The sequence below is a fragment of the Vidua macroura genome, chromosome 1 (genome assembly GCF_024509145.1).
Source record: "Vidua macroura isolate BioBank_ID:100142 chromosome 1, ASM2450914v1, whole genome shotgun sequence".
NCBI classification, from domain to species: domain Eukaryota; kingdom Metazoa; phylum Chordata; class Aves; order Passeriformes; family Viduidae; genus Vidua; species Vidua macroura.
The window spans coordinates 71,826,613-71,850,669 of record NC_071571.1 but is presented as its reverse complement, the minus strand read 5'-3'; the positions used below and the strand labels follow the sequence as shown (position 1 = coordinate 71,850,669).

At 41.2% G+C, this 24,057-nt stretch overlaps 1 protein-coding gene across 1 annotated transcript in view; it reads left to right on the top strand.

Annotated features, from left to right (window-relative positions):
• PHLPP1 (PH domain and leucine rich repeat protein phosphatase 1) overlaps positions 1-23,663 on the top strand; it is a 135,259-nt gene extending 111,596 nt beyond the window's left edge. Inside the window, exons 11-17 of the mRNA XM_053998536.1 lie at positions 6,556-6,756; positions 7,776-7,938; positions 12,265-12,395; positions 16,104-16,208; positions 17,119-17,313; positions 19,439-19,667; positions 21,586-23,663. Coding sequence (XP_053854511.1) covers positions 6,556-6,756; positions 7,776-7,938; positions 12,265-12,395; positions 16,104-16,208; positions 17,119-17,313; positions 19,439-19,667; positions 21,586-22,710 — 2,149 coding nt within the window. The 3' untranslated portion in view covers positions 22,711-23,663. The remainder of the gene's footprint in view (positions 1-6,555; positions 6,757-7,775; positions 7,939-12,264; positions 12,396-16,103; positions 16,209-17,118; positions 17,314-19,438; positions 19,668-21,585) is intronic.
• The last annotated feature ends 394 nt before the right edge of the window (positions 23,664-24,057 follow it).

The window sequence follows — 24,057 nt, the reverse complement described above, 5'->3', positions numbered from 1 at the left end:
AAAACAGCAGTACAGGTCAATATATTAGTGTACAACGTCAGAGTTTTAAGTTTGGAATTTCCTACATAAAACTTCTTTCCTTTTGTTTTCAAATGGTTGCATCTATCAGCAGCTAAGTGTCAACAGAAATGTGTCTGGAAAGGCATTCAGGAGATTGTTTTGCTTTTAAAAAGGTAAAATGCTTCTCTTCTCCAAGCATTCCCTGGGAAGCACAATCTGTACTGCCAGACATGCCAAGAGAACTGGTTCTCCTGAGTGGTGTGCCATGGTCTCTACCCAGTGTGTAATACTGGACAAATCACTTTACCTTACAGTACCTTTATCATTGCATAAAATGACTTGCCTTTTACAGCCTTGAAAAGATTTGGGTTTGTTTTGGTTTGGTTCTTTTTGAAAGGTACTCGGGTCTGTGCAGCTGACAGATGATATCTTGTCTGGATATGAAGTCTCATGCCGTGAATTATAAACGCTTTCTCTTTCTCAATCCTGAATATTTGACAAAGTGGGTGTGAAGTGCCTTGGGCAAACTTCAGCGCAAGCACTGGTGGGCTTTGACATCTAGAAATCTAAGGAAGGAAAGGAAATCGGTGCACTGGTGCACAAAGAGAGAATATCACTTTCACCAAAAAAAAACCCCAACCAAGCCCCAAATACTGAAAAATCTCAGTTCTCTTCATAGAAGAATCTATAAACATTGATTTTTCTGCCTTAATCCTTCAAAAAACAATGAAAAGGTGTAATTTCCTGCTGAAGAGTATAATTTGGGATATTTTGTTGGTCTGCTTTTTAATTAATTTTCTATTTTAAACTGTTAGTCAAGGAGAAATTGAGGACTAGCCTATGACACATCTCTCTGACCGAGACAGAACTTGGTTCTGTTTATTGCACTGAAAGTATGCACATCTTGATCGTGTTAGCAAGGATTTCTCTTGTGGGGTGGGGATTTTCTTGGCAAGATCAGTGCTACAGAGGCAACCAGATAATCTCTTCATTTCTCATTACCATATGCTGGAAAAACAGAGAATTCATGCAAGTGCTGCAGCTGATGGAGAAAACTCCTGAACCTTTTTTTGTGCACCTACATTCCTTAAGCCTTACATTTCTATCCTCTGCTGCATCTGTTGTGATGCCTTTTCCACTGTCAGATTCTTGTACAGACCTTTACTGCCTTCCTTGAGCAGCTTGCAGGCAAACTACCATTTAGTGGCATGAAAACTGTTGCACCGAGTGCTCTCCAGATGAGATGAATGAGTCTTCAAGAGCTTTAGCTGGGCACAGTAGAAAAGCAGCGACAGTGGTCAGGGCAGGGTTAAAAATGGGGAAGCACAGTGGTAAGATGGGCAAGGGTTTGTCTCTTGCCTAATCCTTTCCAGTTAGAATGAATGCTTTCAGTGTCAACCCTTAAAACAGCCATCAGACTTCTTAAAGCATTTGTGTAGTGAAGATTTGTAGCTGTGATGTGCACAGCTTAAACTTTGGGCTTTGTTTGTCTGGTAGTGACCAGCTGTGGTGGTTAAGCCAATGTCAGCTATTCAGAGCTTGTCTAGACTCTGTCTGTGTGATTTTTGTTTTCAGCTTTGTTCAGCTGTTCTTACCTCATTTGATTTTCTGTTTGTTTTGAATTTATTTTATTTGTTTTGGTGGGTTTGGCTTTTGCTGGGGTTCTGGAAAGTGACCCAGTTAAATTTTCTCTCGTTTGATATTTGCCATTTCCATCCACTGTGCTGCTTCTTTGTGATGCAAGGATTTAGTCCTATCCTGGATGCAGGGGAAGTGTGAGGGAGGAAACCAAATCAAATGAATGCCAAGTGCTGTTTGAGTGTTTGATGCACATGCCTGTGTTGCAGAAATGCATAGCCACATTTGTCTCCTTGTTGCTAGGTTAAGGATTGCAAGCAGGTACTTTAGAAACTGGGGAAATCCCAGTTTATAAAATAGCTAAAGATAGGTTGGAAAGTAAGAGCTGAGGAGAGAGCAGCAGTGAAGTGGTTTTTCTGGCAGTCCATCAACAGGAAGGGGATTCACTTGAATGTTTCCATCTTTTAATTTATTTTATTCATTTTTTACAGAAGAAATACTCTCTTCTGCACAGGCTGGCAGAGCAGCTTTGATTTTTTCCCCTCTTTTTTTTTCCCCCTAGACATGCTTAGCTTACAGGATTCTTCCTCATACACCTGCTACCACATCCATAAATTATTTTAGTCTTAGGCAATCAGAAATTGAGGGCATGTCTCTGCAGAGGGCACTGAAGAAGAAATTTTGTATTTTGATTGCTCTGTACTGATGGAGATCTTAGGGCATAGGCCAAACTGGAGATCTTGATTTCTCTGCATATTCTCTTTTTGCAACTGCAGTGTTCTTTCCAACTCTTATCAGTACTTTCAAGCTAAACACAGTGGTTTTGATTTGTTGCTGCTTCGCCAAAGAATGCCGTTGTCTGTATTTCTCTTTTAGTGTCAAACATTCCTAAGCTTTTTGGAGAACGTACATTTTTTCAGTGATGGCTGTGTCTTGCCCAGCAAGGCAAATTTGTCAAACTGCCTCAGAAAATGGTGAGGAATTCAGAGGTGCTGTGTTCTCCCAATTGTCTCTATTCAGCTTTTGTGTGTGCTAGAGGTAGGCATTGGTAGGCAAAGTTCAAACCTTTTGCAGCTTTATATAGAAGATATTCTTCCTCTGCTTTTAGAAATTCAAACTGAGATGGAAACTTCTGGGTATGAATAGAGAATGGATATAACTGCATATTAGGTGGTTTTAGTTGAATTAAATCCATACTCTTGTTTCTAGCCTATTCTTTGGGACAGTTCTTTTTCTTATTTTTGTCTTTTGGAGAAGTTAAGTCCAACAAGGGACTTAATACCCCAAAAAACCAAAGGTAACTTATTCCAGACAGAGATCACTGTTTGTGTTATTATTCCAGAGGAGAATATTCACCTTGTCAAAGCTGCAGAATTCAGACATCTCCCTGCCAGCACCTTCATTTCTTTCATCTACTACACTCTTTTAGTACTTGTTAATTCATGCTTTCCTGGTTGTATTGTTCTCTGGTATGTGTGCAGGCTGCTGAATTCAGGCCTTTGTAGTGATGCTGTAGTTTTTTTTCATGAGTTTGTGGTGTAGTGTGTGGGTGGAATTGGAAAGGGGAAACAATTAATTTTGGACTGAGCTTTAATACTTGACATTCTGCTTCCATCTGATAAGCAGAATGAGTGGGAAGTCTTCAAGGAACTTGAATCAGTTTAAGTCCATGCACAAGAGAGATGGGAACAGTTGTGCCCAAGTAAATTCCACTCCTCTGGAGGGCATTTATAAGCTGTGCCTTCTAAGGTAGCAGCTGGCACATTGCACAAGGATGAAGAAATAGGGGAGTGGAAATAACCTGGAGGAGGACTTCTGTGTTAAATCAGTGTGAGGGAAAACCTGATGGGCAACTACAGTTTTCGGTTTTGCTGGGTTTTTTTCGATGTTGGGTTTTTGTTCTGGGCATGTTGGGTTTTTGTTCTGGGGTTTCTTTGAGTTGGTTGTGGTTTGGTTTTTTTTTTTTTTTTTTTTAACATAAAATGATAGTACAGAATTGACAAATCTTTGGTACTAGCAATCTGATGGTTCAATCTGTTCTCTACCCAAAATATAGTGTCCCTATTCTATGTCATTTTTATTTTTAAATCTAGACAATATCTTGAAAGAATTATTATGTCAGAATGTTTTTTTGCCATTTTAATGTAACAGCTGGTCTAAACATGTAAGCAAGCAACACACTCATTTCCAAAAGCTGATTTAATTCTAATTATGTCATCTGGAGACAGAGATGAGTATGTGACTGTTCTGACTCTGACCATCAGTTGTCTTAAGATGAGACACTCTGCTACCACAGGGTTACTGTTCTAAGCTGTTGGCAAGACTTTTGCTAGTCACCTAAACTTTATTCACAACAAGGCAGTAGCCTGTAGGTTAGGATGATGGGGATTTATTTCCAGTGTCATTGTATCACTCACTCCCTGGAAGATTTAGCAAAAGATCAGGGTGAGGGGAATGGTATGTGTGTGCAGAGCATCAACTCTCCTCTCTCCCTTCCTCATTAGAAAATACATGCATCAAAACTTATTTCTCACAGGAGCACACAGATTCCACTCATTTTTATTACCAGTGAGGGAACAAATTGGAATATCTTGTTACATTTCACCAATGCTGAAAGTTTATTAAAAACAGAAGAATTATTAATTTTTTCTTTTGAATTTAAAATGGCTACAGTATAGTACACTGTATCAATTTCAGCTGTATCAGAGTAATGTACCTCTTCTTAATTGAAGCTTTTAGTTGTACTTTGGGCTAGCAGTTCTTGATCAGACTTCACAGCCATGGGCTATGATGCTCTCTAAATCACCTCTTTGGCTGCTGGTACCTGTGAAACACTGCAGGTTATTCTCATGCAGCTTGCAAGAAAAAAAAAACTAAGATGCAGGTCCTTCTTCATGGCCTTTTTCAGGGTGTGTTTTGCTGTCACCTCTTATCCCCATTTTTCCTGTGACAACTCACTTTTTCCACCAGCCTTAAACCTAATTGTTTCTTAAGCCTTTCCAGCTTGAGCTGAAGATGACCATTTTGTTCTATGAATGGTACAAAAAATACTGTGACTTTAATGTTAATCAGAGTGTCTTTATCTTGTGGAGAGGGAAGACTACCATGCACATTTGATTGAAGTTGCCAAAGTAGTAACTGTCTGTACTTTAGTAATAGCTGTACTTGCTGCTATTTAATTAAGCACAGGATCTGTTGATGCGGTATGCTTCGCTTTAGTGATCCAGCCTTGAATGAGCTTAGTATATTTTTAGTTTGTAGCTAAAGGGTGAAATTGAGCATCTTTTTAGAATAAATTAATAAATTTAAAAGCCCTCTCAGCTTCTTATTTCATTCCCTGTACTAATCTTTCCTCTTCTCCCTTCCTCCTCTGGATTTTTAGCACCCTTGTGAATAATGAATGAGCCTGAGGATTAAACTGTGTTTCTCTGAAGTGGACTACTGTGTCTGTGTAAAACAGCTAACCTGGTTTCAGTTCTGTGCAGTGCTGAGAGGCTTTTCCTTCTGATGGAAATAGTGGGGTTTTTTAATCCTTTGGCGTTCCATGTGACTCCTGTAGCATGCCTGACCCTTATTTACTGCTGAACAAGTTTGAACCAGCTGCTACTCCTGCAAATCCACTTCATTCATTAATAGACCTTAAAGGTCAGTGTGGACTCCTGCGTGCTTGGGAGCAGCCATCAATATTTTATCACTTTCTCTTAAGATCGATGACAGGAACGCACCTACCTTTTGTGTCCTGGTCAGTGGGCTTTACAGGCTTGAGACAGCACACTTATGAGTCTTTGTTCTTGAATGCAGCCTTGCTCTCTGCAGCTGCCTGTTCCCATTAGTTGGTAGGAGCAGGACAGCCTGGTCTGAGCGCAGTCGCTGCAGACTGGCAAGCCCACACTTCCTTCTGCATTGCTCCAAGGCAGCCTTTTCTGAAAATGGAAGGAAGAGAGGTCACATATCTGTTGAAAAGGCATAGTCATGCCAGAGTTGGTTACTAAAGGATAAATAATCTTATTTTTCTAATTGTTTGGAATTGCTGGTGTGAGTTCTAGCCATCAAGATACCTACAGTGCTGCTGTGATCACCATACTCCCCTAACAAACATGAATCCTCTGCCCACAGAACTTTGCTGGCAAGAATGGCCAGTGCCTATGCCTCAGCAGGTCTTGTTCCCATCCTGGAAAAGGCCTTTGGGGGAGAAAGAATAGCTCAATTTCTGTGCTCCTTTAGTTGTTGTTGACTGCAAAAACATGGGCTTCTGCTGTGTTGGGGAGAAGGGGTGGGGCACTCAGAAAAGCTTCACAGAGATAAGGCTCCCTTGCTGCACACATCAGCAAGCAGTGGTGTAACTTTTAAAGTTCAATTTGCTACTAGCACAGTCTCTCTTTAAAATTGAAAGCATAAATTACTGTTTGGTCTCAGATTTTAGTTTTTGTTGTGATTGATGTATCTTTTTCATCCAGATATTCTAACAGTACTTTTTGTATTTTGTAGTTGCTCTCAGGCAGCAGGTTTAAACAAAATACTGTCTGTCCCTTAGACCAGAACTGAAAAATCGGCTGGCTTTTTTACCATTGACTTGTTTAGTCACTTGAAAGGCAATTCTCATGGTTCATTAATGATGAATACAGAACTCATTTCTATGTGTAATGAGTATGGAAATTATGTGGTTTGTTATTGCTCTTTCCTGTAGCTACAGCTGTAGTAATATTGGAGATACCGAGCTCTTGATAACAGGATAGAGGCACTTCAATGTACTCCTTTTGCTGATGTTTTGTTCTTACAAATGTTGTCATTAAAAACAGGATCAGAAGTTTTGCTCATGTAATGATAGACTTTTGGTCTGTCGTAAACTTGTTGCTTTTGACCTTTACCTTATGGCTATCTTAAGTTAACTCTTAAAAATAGAGATTTTTATTTATACTTCTAGACAAAACCTGCAGGATGTTTGACTGAGCTCCCTTATGTAACTTCTCTTTGCAGCCTGAGATTTCTTAATGCCTCTGCCAACAAACTGGAAATGCTTCCTCCAGCCACCCTTTCTGAAGAAACCCATAGCATCTTGCAGGAGTTGTATTTGACCAATAACAACCTCACAGATAAATGTGTACCCTTGTTAACAGGCCACCCACACCTGAAAATCTTGCACATGGCTTACAATCGCCTACAGAGCTTCCCTGCAAGGTAAGGAACTCATTTCACTGCCTCTGGCCCATGGGTGGGTGGGCATCATAAAGTGTTTTCACAGTGAGAACTGAATTGCACAGGAATGTGGTGGCAGAGGCTGCATTTTGGGTGTAGTGGTACCACAGTGGGTGGATTCCCCCACTTATGCCGTCCTGTGCATTGCTACCCTTGCCTGCAGTACAGACAAGTGAGTGATGCTTGTTGCTTGGTGAGTTTTCCTGGTGCTTGCAACTCTTCTCAGCTGGCTATTTTAATTCAGCATGGTCACTCTATGATTTTGGAAGCCAAACAAGGAGCTCCTCTGTTCTCCCTGGCTTGGTAACTTTGCTAACACCTGGTGAGCTTCTCCTCACAAGAGATTTGTGAGCACAGCTGTCTGGAAATGTCCTCTGGAAGTGGACTAAACTCCACTAGGGAAAAATCCTCTCAACTCCAGAAGGAGATTCTGCCTTGGCAGCAATTTCTATGCTTTCGGTTCACTCTATTTTAATCAGAAATCTTTCAAGTGTAAGATGTGCTGTAAAACTGATGGGGTACAACCTTGAAAAAGAGATGCCAATAAATAATGGAAGAGACATCTCCGTCCTTGTGATATTCTGAGCAGCTGGGCTTCAGCAGCAAGGAGAAGGAGATGAATTTAGGGGGAAGGGCTGAGTGGGGCACTAGAAGTGGGAGGGGAAAATTTGAGGTGCAAAGATGTAGTGAGAAACTAGGGTTGATAGAAAGGGGAGGAAGAAAGGAGGAAAGAGTGAAAGTGAGCTGGTGAGTAGGGGGGTTGTAAGCAAAATAAGTAATTTGAAAGGTAGCGTTAACAAACACTGACAGAAGAAGTACACATTTTGTTCCACAACTGTGTTAGCATCTGACATGAGGAGAGATGACAGGCACTGCTGTGAACAAGAATCAAAGTCTGTGATTTTGTTCTCTTAAAGTAACCAAACCATTGCTCTTATCACAACCTCAAAATAAAATATGTGTCTATTAGAAGAAAAATTCTCAAATTCTTGTTTTCATAGCAAAATGGCCAAGCTGGAAGAGTTGGAGGAAATTGATATTAGTGGGAACAAACTGAAAGCCATTCCAACAACCATCATGAACTGCAGACGTATGCATACTGTAATTGCTCACTCCAACTGCATTGAAGTCTTCCCAGAAGTCATGCAGCTTTCTGAAATAAAGGTATGGAATGTGCTTTGGAAGAAGCAAGTGTAATGCAATTTTACCAATTCTTTTTTGCCCTTGGGTCTCTCATTGCTATGGGATAGTATATTCTCAGAGAGTATGGGGGTCTGACAGTTGCTTTCTCCTCTGAAGTCATATGCAAAATATTTGCCCCTGTGCAGCCTCAGAGTAGAACGAAGAGGAACCTCAAAATCTGATTTTACACTTACCTTGTTTACACTGTATCTTTTCTGCCAGGTAAGTGTTAATTGTCTTCCTGTGACAGTCTGTTTTGATATGACTTAAACATTTGGCAAGAGCTGTGTGTAATTAACTCTTGCTGCCTTGGCAATTGGTTGATTCTGTAGGAATGGACTTCATTTAGAATGTGTCTTAAAAACCACGGAAGCTACAGGATAGATCTCAGGGACAGAGATAAATTCAGGGAGCACAGGATTTGAGTATTTCTACAATCAACTTTCATTTTCCTAATTGCCGTCATATTTTGCCCAACAGGAAGATTAGCTAATCTGTCTCCTGTCTGTGTTTTAAGAAGTAATTCTGTACTTTTTCCGACACTTTTTTGAGGCAGACGTTCTTCACTTGACCACACTAAGAACGCTATTCCTTACCTTTTGTGAACTGAGTTCCTGCTTCTCGCCTGGCTCTAATGCAGAATAGTTTGCACTGTGTGCCCTTTCTGCTGGACAGAGCTGGGAGATTCTTGTCTTGCAGCATACAAATCTTGTGATACAGCAGAAAAATCTGTCCTTCTCTGAGGCTGAGAACTGATTACCTATTCAGGGACGCAAAACAACTTAAGTGTCCTTCTGGCACTTTGTGAAGTCAAAAGGCTAAGTTCCCAGCCTGTTGTGTGTGCCTCGGTGTCTGGGGTCATGGAAAGCAGCAGGAGCAATAATTCTGTTGGACAAGCGAGTATATGTAAAGATGAGCTTTGTGGTTTCAGCCAGGAAATCTCAAACAAACTCCTGGGTTTAAATACTCCTCCCTCTTTGGAACAATGGCCAGAGGAAGCAGAGGGCCATTTAGAATCAATCAGAAATAAAGCCTTTTTTCTGAGAGGAAGAATTGGGGTGGGGGAGTGAGGCTCTGCATGGTAAACATTTCTTTAAAAATGTGAGGGTGGTGTTAAGGAAAAAAAAAAAAAAGATAACGTAAACATACTGATAGGGCACAGTCACCTTTTTCTTTTTGTTTGTGCGTCTTGGGGAAAGCAGAATGCTTTATAGAAGTGTCATATTTAAAGTGCTATTTGGCCACATTGAGCAGCAAAATGCTCTTGGAAGAGCTGGCAGTTTCTTCCTGCTGGTTCCCTATGGTTTAGTTCTCTTCGGCAGAAGAAAGAGACACAGACGTCACTAAGTGTTTTGGGAATGCAGGGATAACGTGTGGCTTAATCTAAGAGGGCAAAGTGTTCTTTGACTCCACCTTTGCGGAAGGAAAATGCCTGGTCAGTACTCAAGCCTAGTTTTGACTTACATGAGATGAGTTCATACAGTTGCCAGATGGGAAGGTGCCTTGTTAGACATAGGAGTTCTGGCCTTTGGGTGATTTCTCTAGGTCAGGGTTGGTGTTTATCAGTCTGGAGATTAAGCATGTGCTGCCTGCCTGTATCCATTTCTTGCCTGTACACAAACTCCTTCTTAGATATGGGGTAGCACTGAAAATACACTGAAGTGCAGAATTTATTTCTTTAACTATGGATTTGGTCACTTGGTGAAGTAAGCTTGTTTGTAGCAAAGCACCAAGTCATCTAGTCTAATGTCACCTCTGTGATTATATCATATTTGATGATTAATTTTAACTGAAGTGACATTCACTCTAAACTCATGGGGAAATTCTGTTACCTGAGGTAATGGCTGTTTTGCTTCTGTATTTAATTAGCCTGAGAGGCTGACGTATTATGTTTTTGGTGTCAGTGTCACTGAACAGTTAGTAGCAGCAGTTACTATGCTGTCTGAAATGATTTCAGGTAGGAAGTCTTCAGAAGGAAGACTAGTGTAAATGATGATGTTTTTACAATTGCAATAACTCCAGGACTTCAGACACAAGTTCATTTTCAGGATATAATTGTCTCTAAGCCTTTTTTACACACTACAGTCAGGGCTACAGAAGTTGTGCGTTGTCCTCTCTTTTAAAAACCCCAGTGGAGACCTCGGAAGTACCTTGCACAATTCATTTTTAGGGGTTTTATTGTCTTTTATGACAGGTATTTATACTGTAAGAGTTAGGTTTGCCCGGTGCACACTGAAATGTCTTCTGCAAATGGCTGAGCAGATGGAAGCACTCACACCTGAGTCAGTGCCCCAGACTCTCCCTGCAGCTGCTGTGTGACTTCAATTTCCTTGCTTTACAGGAAAAAAAAAAACAAAAAAACAAAAAAGCCAAACAGGATAATAATTGATATGACCAACCTTCAGCTACAAGTGGAAATAACCCAAGTCCCTTCCAGCCTTGAACACAACAGTAACAAAGCTGTGAAAGCAGCAGCCTAAGCAGGTGCTCCCTGTTAAGCCCTGTCTTCCAGCTGGCCCATCCATTGCAAAATCCTGTCTGCAGTTGCAGTTGTTCTTCTGGTGCTGCGTAGGTGGAGCATAACCAGCTTGCATTAAAATAACGCAGGAGGAAATTGGGATAAGTTAGGAAATAAACTTTCCTGCTTGCCTGTGGAGTAGAACAAAGACTAAATTTAACACAGCAAGTCCCTCTTAGCCCATTCTTCAACGAGTACAAGCAACAGCTAAGAAATTCCAACCTGATAAATAAACCATCTTCACTAGTGCTTAGGAGCCAAGGGATCTGCTGTAGAGTGTCACTGTCTTTGGCACACTGGGCATTTAAGGAGAACAATGAAATTACTGGTATTTGTACTTTTCATTCCAGCATGCTCTTCCATCAAATATCTAATAGCATGGAGGTGTTGAACACAGCAAGGCCTGCTGGCAGCTTCCTTAATCTGCAAAGTAATTACTGGCTCTCTGGAAGCAGCAAGTGGTTGTGCAGAGGGAAAAAGCTCGCTGGAATAACTGCTGCTAAGCTGTCTACTGTTTTGTTTGCATGACCGATTTAAACTTTGATTTTCTTATCAGGCTTAGATAACGTCAGCAGTTTGTTCTTCATAGACAATAAAGCTTCCATATTAGACAATCTCAGGATTCCAGATTTAGGTCAGAAATTTTTATTTTCATTGCACTTATTTAATGAAATGTTTGGAGACTGTTCTTTTCCAGGATTTAGTAGGTTATCTTATGTCTGCTTACAGCTCAGGAGCCGATGTCTTTGAATATACCTACAGAAATGAAAATGCCTGTCTTGTATTGATGGAAAATACATAATTGTCAAAATGTGCAGCTAGAAAAAGTCTCCCCCTGCCCCTTTCAGCGCTTTTATTAAAGTTTCTGAAGTCTTTCACTTCTGCAACTTGAAAGTAGAAAATGGCCTTTCAGAAAGATGTAGATAGTTCTTCTGTTAAATACCAATCTGCTCTGTCCTCTCAGAATTACTTTTTTTTAAATTTTCATCAGTTTTTGGGGCATACTACACTAGTCATCCTTTTAAGAGTTTGGAGATTTGATTTTTTTCTCATATGCCCTATTTTTCCCTGTGTATTGACTTTCATTTGAATATGTAGCTTTAAGTAACGCTTGGGGACTTTATCATTATAGTGCACTTGTTCTAGCTAATTTATGCTTAGATAGCCTGCAAGTTTCTTTGCTGTTTTGTATTTTTGAAATATTTAAACTTTACTTTTTTCACTCATTTTTTCATTGATTTCATATTTAAATACAAATCCATCTAAGATGACACTAATTAAAACCATTTTTAAAACTGCTCCAATATTTTCCTCCTTCTACTCCTCCCTTCCACATACATTAATAACACTGCTTATTTTAATATCCCTCAGTAAATACTGAATTCCTGGGAGCCTGATGCCAGTGGCTTAGAAGCCCCAGCTATACTTACCTCCATTTCCTTTGTCTATTAAGAGACTGTTTTCATTAATAACATTTTTTCTTAATTACTTTGAAAATCCACTATCTCTGTGCAGAGCAGACAAAACTTACTGGTTTTATAACAAGATGACACCTGACTAGAGATGGAAATGGAAGGAACATATTTCTAGGTGTCCCAGACATCTGGCAAGATGGCTAAATGCCACGTAAGAATTTCTTTTGTAAGAAGCACTTACTTAAATGAATGGTCTTAGGTCTTGATTGCAGCCTTTATTGTTCATGAAACATGCATTACCACATTTAATCAAAATTTGTATGATCTTGATGACAGCTGAATTCTCATGCTTTTTTGGCTGCTTTCCTTTTGCAGTGTGTGGACCTAAGCTGCAATGAACTGAGTGAAGTCACATTGCCTGAAAACCTGCCTCCAAAACTGCAGGAGCTGGACCTGACTGGAAATCCCAGATTAGCCCTGGATCACAAAACCCTAGAGCTTCTGAAGTAAGTTACCTTACAGAGTGGGGAAGGAGCAGAACCATTCTAGATGTGAAAACCACAATACACAGAAGTGGAATGTCATTTAAGAAATATGGTTCCCTGTTGCCAGTGGAACAGAAATTAGCAGATAGTGTGGATAGGTCTGAAATTGATGCTTCATTGAAGAGGATGACTTTACCCATGTTGATGCAATTGCTTTCAGCTGTAACTCCTGGAGGGGTCAGCTAGTCTGGTCTAACCACTGTTGGGCCAGTTTGATTGCATATTTTTTTTGACACTAGATTCAGCCAAAAGATGTAGTTTATACCACTGATGAGATGCCAGTAGCTGCTTGCTATATCTTTTTGTTGCATTGATCCTGTTTGGGTCTGTCTTTGCCATTGTGCTGCTTTTTACCTCTTCACATACTGTTTCTTGTTCCCCTTCATATCTGTCTGCTTCTGTGCTAGAAATTATGGGTTTTTTTTGTATTTAAACTGCTAAAGACCCACTCTGTTTGCAGAAAAAAAAGGGTTCCTTTGCTTTTGGGACCCTCCATTTTCTTCCTGTCTACTTGTTTGTTTCCTGCCCTGGGATTTAAGTGTCATCCATAATTGAAATTCCCTAAGTGCTTTGGCCCTTCTTCTGCAGTGTGATGACGAGCTGTTGCAGTAAACCAGATAATCTGTGGACAGTGGTGCTGCCTTGAACTTTTCATGTCTTGTTGGAAACTACACCAACTCCAAGTTTCCTTCTAAATTTCTTTAGTTCTTAAACATCAAATGGTTCCAAGAAGGATTGATTTACTTTTTAGGGGTTGAGCAGTTACTTCACGTTGTTTGCTTTTAAATAGTTAAGATCAGACACTGCAGTAGTAACCCTCATCTATTGTGCAAGCAAGGGAAATTTACAGTGTGAGTTTACTTGTAGCTTGAATCAGCAGATTTTCAAAATATAGGTGGAAATTTGAGTAATGATGATTTCTCAGAGATAAAAACAAAAGTCCATATTCTGCAGCAGACACTGAAAAAAGGGGCATGCCTGTGTTTTAAGAGTTGCTCTTTGCATACAGGAAATCTTCCTGAAGAAGCAGTGTGTAATATTGCCCTGGTTCATAGGGGAAAAGCTATATGTGTCTTATAGAGTTAATGAATGGTGTCAAAACTTAGTGAAATATCAGCTTTTCTTATGTATAACCCAGAAGACAAGATGGTCAAACATTCTCTTGCCACTTTAGTATTCAGGCATTATGCATGGTAGCATTCTTGTACAAATTTAAATTCGAAGTAGTTGAATAGTAGTGTGGCCCAGTTAAATGCCATATTTTCACTGGCATTTGTGTGGTCCTTAATTCACAGGAAACTTTTCCCTCTTGCATGTGCATTTTCCTTTCTATTTGTTTTGGCATTGCCAGTATGGGTGGGGGTCTTTTGTTTGTTGGGGTTTTTTGTGGGGTTTTTTTGGGGTGTTTTTTTTTTGTTGGGTTTTTCGGGGAGCGTATGTGGGTGATTTGTTTGGGGCTTTTTGGTTGTTTTTTGTTGTTGTAGGGTTTGTTGTTTGGTTTGGTTTTTTTTGGGGGGTTTTTTTTTTTTTAGTTTTGGGGTTTTTTTAAGCTAAATATTCTTAAAACCACAGGTCCATTCTGTTCACTTGTGTTCATTAGGCACAATGAGGTGTTTCAGGCATCCTGAGGGGTTTCTCAGTGTCTGATACACGTCCCGTACTTTTATGGTACACTGGTATAATTTACTGTGAGGGAGGATGTGCTTCTTTCACTTGATTTCTGTGGCAGGCACAAAAATACTTGTGCACTTGGTACTTTTTATATCCTCCTTCTGCATGTGAAAGGCAGCTCTCCATCTGTGCCCTGGCAGAATTCAAGCAGGTAGTAGGTTAATATGTATTCTCAGTGCTGGTGAGAAGAGTCCTGTCATACATGCTTGCTTTTTCAGTATGTATGGAGATCTTAAAGGAAGCTTGCATACTTGGGAGGATGTTGCCAAGTGATTTATTGGATGTAAGAATTTTCATTAGCAGTTAAAATGAAAAAGAAGAAAAAAACCAAGATGCTCTTACTCTGATCTTTAAGAGAGAGCATCTAGTTCAATTGTAACAGTCATTTTAAATTAAGGGGAAAATAAGCCAGGCTGTCCAAAAACCTTAGCCTGTATTGTCTGAATAGGATGTTCTGCTGGGTATCATTCCCTTCAGGACACATGGTCTGTTTGTACTGGTGCCCCTGAGGAGGCTGGAACCAGTGTGTTGAGGTAGCTTTTTTTTTCACCACTGCTGGGAAGCCTTGAGACAACTCTGGGTCCTTGACCTGCCCAAGAGCCAGAGGTCAGTCAACCCAGTTAAAAAAGATACTTTTGTGACCCAGGTTCCTCTGCCCTGGAGATAAATGCCATGTATGAGAAGTCTGCATCACAAATGTGTTTGCTCATGTGTGTCCTGCTTTGCAGGTGCAACAGAATTAAAATCTCTGTTACTTTAGAAGAGATCCAGGTTTCCAGTTTGATTTGGGGTTAGTTAACCTTTTTTAATAGTCAAGACAAAACGTTTGCCTCCTATTTGTCATGCAGAGGGCTGCAAAACCAAGAACTTAAAACACAAGTGGTTCCAACATTATTTATGTAATTTGTTGTCTTTTAGTCTGCTCTCACTGATGTACATCCTGGTTATTAATGTAAAAAGAAATCAAACTGGATGTGACAGTACTTTAGGTTATTTGAGGAAGGCTTTGCAATGCAGAAAAGACTTTCCTGTGTGTACAGGTCAGGTGGGGATTTAGAGGAAAAACGAATGCTGAGAGTGAACAGTTAGACATTTCTGCTTGTGTCCTTTTATGTTTCATTTGGTTCATGAAAGGTTTGGGTGACTTTGAAGTGTCTGCAGCATGTGGGGAGCTCGTTTTTCCTGCCTTTGGAAGAGAGCAGTAGGGAGCAGGGGGTAGGTCATCTCTCCCAGCAATGCAGGGCTGTGAAGAGAAGAGTATAAACAGAGAGGGCTGGGCCCTTTTTAAGTCTTTACTATGCTCTGGGAGATACTTGAAATTCAGGCTAAAGGCTATGTTGGTAGTAAATTGGAGGGTAGAGGATCAAGGACTTATTTGAAAATTGGACTACACAATTGGGGAATGCAGAAGGGCTATGCCTGCTGTGAGGACCACAGGCTGGCTCTTGCAGGTTGGTGCAGGATCAGGATGGAACTGATTTCTGTTTCGTGGGTGTTTTCATGAAAGGCTGTTGCTACACGTTGTTGTTTCTAAACAACTATTTAAAATACTTTCTTTTCAATTTAGGGGATGCTGTGGGTCATACAGGAGTTTTCATTTGAGTACAATGAAAAGAGCACAGAAACTTGTTAAAATGGCTGGGAGAGATGTATAAGTTTTAAAAGTCACTTCACTGTACTGGCTTTCATCAAACGAGTGGCAAATTAGCTTTGTATTCGTACAGAGCCTGGTTTGAACCAAATAGCTCAGGGATGAAGGAAGGGAAACACAAGCCAGCTAAGCAAAGTAGTGCAGCTGACACCCTCATAGAGGCTCAGTTATTGTTGGTTGTATACACGCACATAAAGGTAACCACTTTGCATGTCCTGCTCATTTTCTACTATTAAATGTCTTACTAAGAACTGGGAGAGTAAAAAGGGTGTTCTTTTCACATTTGAAGTTGGATCACGTTAGCCAGTCCATTCATTGCATCTCTCCCCTTTCCTTTCTCCTTGCAGCAATATCCGGTGCTTCAAGATCGACCAGCCCTCGGCTGGCGACGCGTCGGGAGCGCCAGCGGTGTGGAGTCACGGCTACACGGAGGCGTCCGGCGTCAAGAACAAGTACGGCCTGGCATGGTTGTTGTTGTGCAAGCGCCTCTGTGCCAGGACAAAGAGATCCTTTCCTCAGTGGAAGTTTTGGGGACATTCTAGGGTTTGCAGAGGCCAAGCCACGGCTCTCCATTTGTGTACTGAGCTCTCCTGCTTGGCTCTCCCTTTGGGTCTTTGTTAGGGAAGTTGCTAAGATACAAGGGTAGCCGACACATTTGGTCTATGCAAGACTCTGCTACTTGCAAAAGATCTGAGTGTTTAAAAGCATTTTCCTCCTTGCAAAGCTTCTTTATCTTCAACCAAAGGATGTTTACCAAGCAAATCAGAGATACTAAAGAAGAGACAGAATGGCCAAAACTCTGAATATTCATAGTGTGTGGTGCTCCTGTGACTAAAGGCAGCACTTGACAAATAATGTACCAAGAGTCTGCTAGTCTCTGTTGCTGGCAATGTGATGAATCTTTCTTTGTTCCTCAAATACCTTTTTAGAAATCTTCTGCTACCTAGGTTTCCATAGCAAGTGCCAGCAAGCCTTTCCTAACTCTTAACTGATTTAACACACAACTTGGTTATCAGCATGCTAGATCTCAAGGATGGCTTTTGGAGCAGCAAGTGCAGTTTAAATTGGTGTTGTTTCAGAGATACTTTCCCTCCCATTTTTACAATAAAAAATTCACATGCTGAAAAGGAGGAATAATCCTTAGGGCTTAGCTTCAACCTCCAGTATAGTTCTCTCCATGTCTTAGCACTGTTGATGAGCCTGACTCATCACAGCTCAGAAAGCAGTCCTGAAACTCATGTGACCAGAGGTGGTTAAAGCTGGCACTCAGAGCAGGCTGCATCTCTCTGGTCAAAACGACAACTTGAGAAATTAGTAGTGGGATGGAACCCCTGATGTTTTCCTGCTTTGTTTTTTCCCTAGGCTCTGTGTGGCAGCACTTTCGGCCAACAACTTCTGCGACAACCGGGAGGCCCTTTATGGTGTGTTTGATGGGGACCGCAATGTGGAAGTGCCCTATCTGCTGCAGTGCACGATGAGTGACATCCTGGCAGAAGAGCTGCAGAAAACAAAGAATGAGGAGGAATACATGATCAACACTTTCATCGTTATGCAGAGGTGAGTCTTGAATATTTTTTTTACCTTGTCTGTGCTTACAGTGCAGTTTCTTTGCTTTCAGGTCAGGCACCTGCTCTTGCTTCAAAGAAATGTGAGAGGGGGGGAAAAAAGCCTTGATATCTGGCTACAGTGTTTCCTTTTATTGCTTGTTTTGTGAATATTGCCTCAGTTCCTTTAAGGTGTGGAGAAAAAAATCACAAGGTCTCTCCAACCAAACAAAAAAATCCCAACCCACCTGCAAAGTGACCAAAATGCTCATGACTAAGGGGTGGATGGAGATTTATTCCTTTTTGGCATCATCTCTGAGGATTAAGGTTTACAATTGGCCATAACCAAGTCAGTGGTATCAATGTCTTGATCATCTTTTTAAACTTCCTTGCTACAATTGCCTACAAAGCCTGAACTTATCCTTTCTGTTTCTGCATACCAATTCAGGTTATTTAAGGTTACGCAAATATTTGAAACACATAGTCTGACTTCTTAGATATCCCTTTGGCCTTTGAATATTATTTGAGCAAGACCCATCCAGAGAGCTTGTGATACAATACACAACTGTGAGTGTAATAGTAGTAGTGGTTTGGAAACCATGTGTGCTGTTCTGGACAGAAAAAGAAATTGTGCCTAGGGAGACACTGGGTGAAGGAGGAGTATGAAGGGAATTGAACAGAGGAGAGTGAAGAGGTCAGGGAAACAGAGGGGAAAGCAAATAACCAGCTTAGAGACTGAGTAAATGGATCAAATTAAAAGTAGCATTGCTTCTCATTGAATTTCTGCACCCTTGGAATGGAAAAATACTCAAGTTGTTGTATTGGGAAAGATAGGTAAGCAGTAGGGTGGCATTGAATCTTACAAACACAAGGGAGAAAACACTTCCTTCCCATAATTACTTATAACAGTGCCTCAGATTGCTAACTGAGAAGGTGGTTGCCATATACTTAAAATATTCAAAAATAATAACGAATTTTAGTACTGGAAGTACTTATTAAGTGGTTTTGTTTGTTACTAATGTAATTTACAAGGAATGTGGCATTCCTACAAAAAGCTTTTTTTTTTTCCTTTTTTTTTTTTCTTTTTTTTTTTCTTTTTCTTTTTGTTTTTTTTTTTTCTCTTTTTTTTCTTAAATCAAAATTGGCTAACCATTTCTTTGGAGAACCAGAAATAGTATTCATTCCCATAGCATTTAGCCATTCACTGATGCTTACAGATGATATGCAGCACTCCTAGAGTTTACTGTTTTATATTTGTAAAAAAATAATGAAGAAAGCACATTGAGGCTTGGTTGCAAATTTAGTTGTCCATTCTGTCCCCAAGATTTTGAATCTAAAGTTCTTACTAACTATACCTAGTCTTAATATAAATATTAATAATTAGCTTTCTAATTCCTATAGGAAAAAGATCCTGATAAACAAGCTACTGGGAAGGATGGGTGTTTTTTCATAGTCTAATATTGAAATTAATTTACATTTTAATGGCAGACTTCTGAAAACTTCCATTTTATCCATAGACTTCTTTTTTTCCCTACTGTGGCTTCTGCTGAAAAAGCAGGCTTAAACATATCTAAGAACTTTTTTAACAGGTTAGTACCTGACAGCATAAATTTACCTTTTTAGAGTGAAATTCACAGCCATTGTGATTTTTTGTCATAATTTGATAACTTTATGAGCATTATCCTGAAGGTGTTGCAAAACAGTGAACCTCTGCCTTCTGCTTTTGCTCAAAAGTAGAGAGTTTTTACAGTCAGAATTATTATTTTTATAATAAGATCCATACCTTCAGAAGCCAAAGCTCCATCTGACCTTTAAAACAAATATCTATTAGATATAAAGGAAAAGACAGCTGTGAAACTCTTAGAAATGCAAAGATTTTTTTTTTTTCTAAAATTGAGCCTGTTTGAGTATCTGCACATGTGAAAATAACACCCTGCCTGAGAGTTGCACGTGGGATCCCTGCAGTGCTGCTGCTGTAGTGTCACAGTCTTCAGTGGAGACTTTTGTTTCTGTCCCAGTGATCCAATAGAGCCAGTGCCCTGAATGCTTCTGGTTGTGGAACAGTGGCTGTTTCTCCACAGTGTTCCTAATACTTGTTTTCCAATTAAAGAACAATTACTGTTTTGTTTAAATTCCAGGAAACTTGGAACAGCTGGACAGAAACTTGGAGGCTCTGCTGTCCTTTGCCATATAAAACATGATCCCATGGACCCTGGTGGATGCTTCACGCTAACCTCAGCAAACGTGGGGAAGTGCCAAACCGTTCTCTGCCGGAATGGGAAACCTCTGCCTTTGTCCAGGTGTTACATGATGAGCTGTGAAGAAGAGCTGAAGAGGATTAAGCAACATAAGGCCATTATCACAGAGGTTAGAGAACAGCTGGGGAATGTTGCAACTTGCAGCTTCTTTGGAGAGCATTTGCACAGCAGTGCATGAAATTACATGATATCAGTAACCTCTAGGAGGTGGTGTTCATGGTGTGGGTTCCTCAGTTGCACTTTTCCTTTCAAGGTGATTCATACCATACCATGCAGTCAAGTTGCTTTTCCATGCTATTGCCATGCTGGACTTCAATTAGCTTTCAAGAGTGAGCAGCTGTGAGCATGTTGCATTGAAACAGGAAAGCAGATGCTGTCCCTTCCTTCTAATGGGAGAGGAATTGCTGTGTTGAAACTGTCATGGAGAGCTTTTCCAATTAAAAAGGATGAGAGGGCAGAGCACTTGGAGCAATGCCGTCCTTCCCTTAGGAGACTCCTTGCTCCTGGCAGGCTGACTTTGCTGTCTGTGTTCCCAGAACTGCCCTTTGACAGGCTGCTCTTGAAGAGAGCACTTGCCCAAGAGGAAAACTCACTCTGTGCTCAGCTGAACCATGAGAGAGGAGAAAACTATTTGTTCCTTTCTTAGAAGCTTGAAGCCACTGCTGTCAGTTTTGCTTTGCCTTGTGTGACACATGCAGAGGAATAGATAAATATCAAATTCTCCTAATGGTGGAGGAAAGGGCAGAAACCTCCCTGCTGTGTTGCCTGAGAGCAGAGTAGGCATGTGTGTGTGGGGTAAGTCATGTGCCTGTTGATCTTGCCTGGGAAAGGTAAGGGCTGGGATCTCAAACGTGACAAATTGAAAGGGAATTACTCCAACATAGCGTGCATCAGGGAGGCACGCTCATTCTGTGGCTCCATAGAGGAAAAGGGAAATTTCTGGGCTGAATCTTCAGATGACTCACTGATTTCTTGTATACTGATGGCTTATCACTGCTGTCAGCCTTCTAATGGGAAAGTTAACAAGCTGACATGGGGGCTTTTTTTTTTTCTGAGTGATTTTAAAGAGGAAGCTTTTTTAGTCTTGGTTCATTTTTTGTGGTTATCTGCTTTATAATAACCCCTACAGTTATTAGCTGGATCCAAAGAGTGTAAATCCTCACCTTTGCTATTCTTCTTGAATACACAATTAGCAGGGTGCAGCTATCCCCTGCTGCAAGCTGACAGATAGCCAGACTTGCTGTTTCAGACACTTGCTCTGCTTATTCTGGCAGCTTGGATTCTAACCAGGACAGGATTCGGGGATTTGGACATGCATGGGATTCTTTTCTCAAATGAGTCCATTTTTTCTGATGTTATCCCTTCAGATACTACTCCTCCTCCCTTTGCAAATGTCATATCTAAGTGGAAATGTAGTAAGTAATTGGGGCATGTAAAAACATTTCACTACAACTCAGCTGACTGAGAAATGCAGACTTGCTCTCTGCTACATTTGACTTGCATGCTTAATTTAAAGGGTTTTTTAAAATGAACCTTGGTTTCCAAAGTGATGAGCCAAGATGAAACCTACAATTGTTACAGCTGCAAGAGAAGACTTGTAACTGAATGAGCTGCCCATATATGAAATGTGTGTTGCTTTGCTCTGTCTAAAGCCAGATACGTGGGTGGAGGAGGGATAAGTCTGATTCACTGGTAAAAGATTTGTCCAGTTGGCTCTTGCAGCTGCAGGAGCAGAATAGATGGCTCTTTGTTGCAGCCTTCTGCTTTGTTGGCCTATGCATAGGTGGTGCTGATGACAAATCAGTCGGGTGTAGGAGGCGCAGCGCAGGATTGCAAACCAGCCCTTGCTGTGCTCTAATCCCAGCTCTGTCACCTCCTTGCAAGTCGCTTTGCTTGTCTGTCTCCTTGTCTGTGAATGGCAGTGTTGGGGGTACTGCAAAAGCAGCCATCAGTAGAATACAAGGAGAGGCAGGTACTGTATATCCTTGTCTGTCTTGTTGCCAATTTCCTGTCCTTTCTAATTTCAGGATGGCAAAGTGAATGGTGTGACAGATTCAACAAGAATCTTGGGGTACACCTTCCTTCACCCAAGTGTTGTGCCGCGTCCTCATGTCCAGTCCATCACCTTAACTCCACAAGATGAGTTCTTCATTTTGGGGAGCAAGGGGCTGTGGGACAGCCTCTCGATGGATGAAGCAGTTGAGGCCGTCAGAAACGTGCCTGATGCGCTGGCAGCTGCCAAGAAGCTTTGCACTTTGGCTCAGAGTTACGGCTGCAATGACAGCATCAGCGCTGTCGTGGTTCAGCTCAACGTGACGGAGGACAGCTTCTGCTGCTGTGAGCTCAATGGGGTCCCACCCCCCAGCCCAGGCATCTTCCCCCAGTCTGTCAACGTGGTCATCAAGGACAGGCCCACAGATGCGCTCGGGATGCCGTCTTCGAGCAGCGGCATGGCTTCCGAAATCAGCAGTGAGATCTCCACCTCGGAAATGAGCAGCGAGGTGGGGTCCACAGCCTCTGACGAGCCTCCCCAGGTGACCATGAACGAGAACAGCCCGGCGTACCCGGGAGAGCAGCGCTGCATGCTGCACCCCGTCTGCCTGTCCAACTCTTTCCAGCGGCAGCTCTCCAGCGCCACCTTCTCCAGCGCCTTCTCCGACAACGGCCTTGACAGCGACGATGAGGAGCCCATCGAGGGGGTGTTCACCAATGGCAGCCGCGTGGAGGTGGAGGTGGACATCCACTGCAGCCGGGCAAAGGAGAAGCAGCTTCTCCAAGTGCCAGTGGAAGCCAGTGACGAAGGGATCGTCATCAGTGCCAATGAAGATGAGCCCGGTCTTCCCAGGAAAGCTGAATATTTTGCCACGGGCACAATAGGGCGCCGACGGGGCAATGGTTCTGTGGCACCACATGAGAGGAGCCATAACTTAATTGAAGTTGCAACGGATGCGCCACTCAGAAAAACCGGGGGCTACTTTGCTGCTCCAGCACAGCCTGATCCCGATGACCAGTTCATCATCCCACCAGAACTCGAAGAAGAAGTCAAGGAGATTATGAAGCAGCACCAGGAGCAACAACAACAACAGCAGCAGCAGCAGCAGAAGCAGTATCCGATGGACCACCTGGCAGACTATTATGACACACCACTATGACCCACTCTATTTACTGCTCAGAAATAAACTAACAAATAAGGAGACTTGACTGTGAGACCCAGTGGGCTTGCATTATAGCAGGGGTTTTCCTTATCCTTTTCCTTTATATACTTCCTTTTCCTTATCCTGCCACTACAGATAACTGCAGCTTTTCAGTTTGTTAAGTTTAATATTCATTGACTTTCTTCTAGAGACGCTTGACTGGTAAAGTTTAAAATAGTTAACCCTCCCTTAACATATCAAGTGTAAAAACAGGAAAACAAAACAAAAAATAATAAAAAAATAAAAAGGTTTAATATATTGCTGAGAAACAGATGATGATGTAATATTTTTTAAAATGGCTTGTTTGTTTTGTTTGAAAAGCAGGGCAGTAGCCAGTGCTAAATGATTTAAGTAATATTGTAATACTGTATTTCTTTGAGAGAAAAGGCTTTTTTTGGTCTTGAAAATGATAGACATTTGTAGAATATGGAGACTAACTCCTAGGAGTTGCTTTACTCTTTCAGGTGACTTAAGTCACTGAGATTCACTAATTTTCTCTGAGAGAACAGTTGATTGGGAAATTCCTGTAAATAGCTCAGTGTTGTATAGTGATGCTTACATGTTTTGTAGCCTTGGCATTAAGGACACAACCTGAAAAACTGACCATTTTTCTTAAGTGACTCTTTGGGCCATGGTCATTAAGCATAATGGACTGTGTGGCTGTGTACAAGTTAGCTAGAGCCCAGGTGGTGTAGACTGTTCAAAGAAACTCACTTTTCCCTCCGGTCTCTTTCTTTCCGTACTTTTACAGACACTTTTTGTTTATGTTCGTTACTGCTGCCACAACCAGCATGATTGTATAGAGCTCATTTGCTGTAGAACATTTACATACCAAGAGTTATATTAAAGCTGAATGCACAAATGAACATGTCATAATTTTTTGTTATAATAAATATGAAATTTACACCTGATGTCTGCTTTTATGTCTGACTAGCTGAGCAGCAGCTCTCAAACAGCAGCTTGCTGTGGTTCCTCAGCATGCTGCTCAGTTAACCAAGAAGTGTTGAAACTTTTTCAGCTTGATCACATTTTTACACTAACTACAGAAGCACACTTGTACTTTCAGAATTCAAAGGTTGTGCAAAGTGGCCTTTAAAAGATACAAACCAACTCTCTGATGAATTGACCTCTTCCATTTTTTTTCTTTTTTGGTACTAATGCAGCACTATTGATTTGCCCTTTGCCACAGAATTGACAATACCAGAAGACTGAAGAGGAGCATTGTGCTCTGGCTCTGTCCCACTGGGACTGAATGACTGAAGATAGAAATGATGAAGAGATAACAAAAGGTAGAAGGAAAGCATT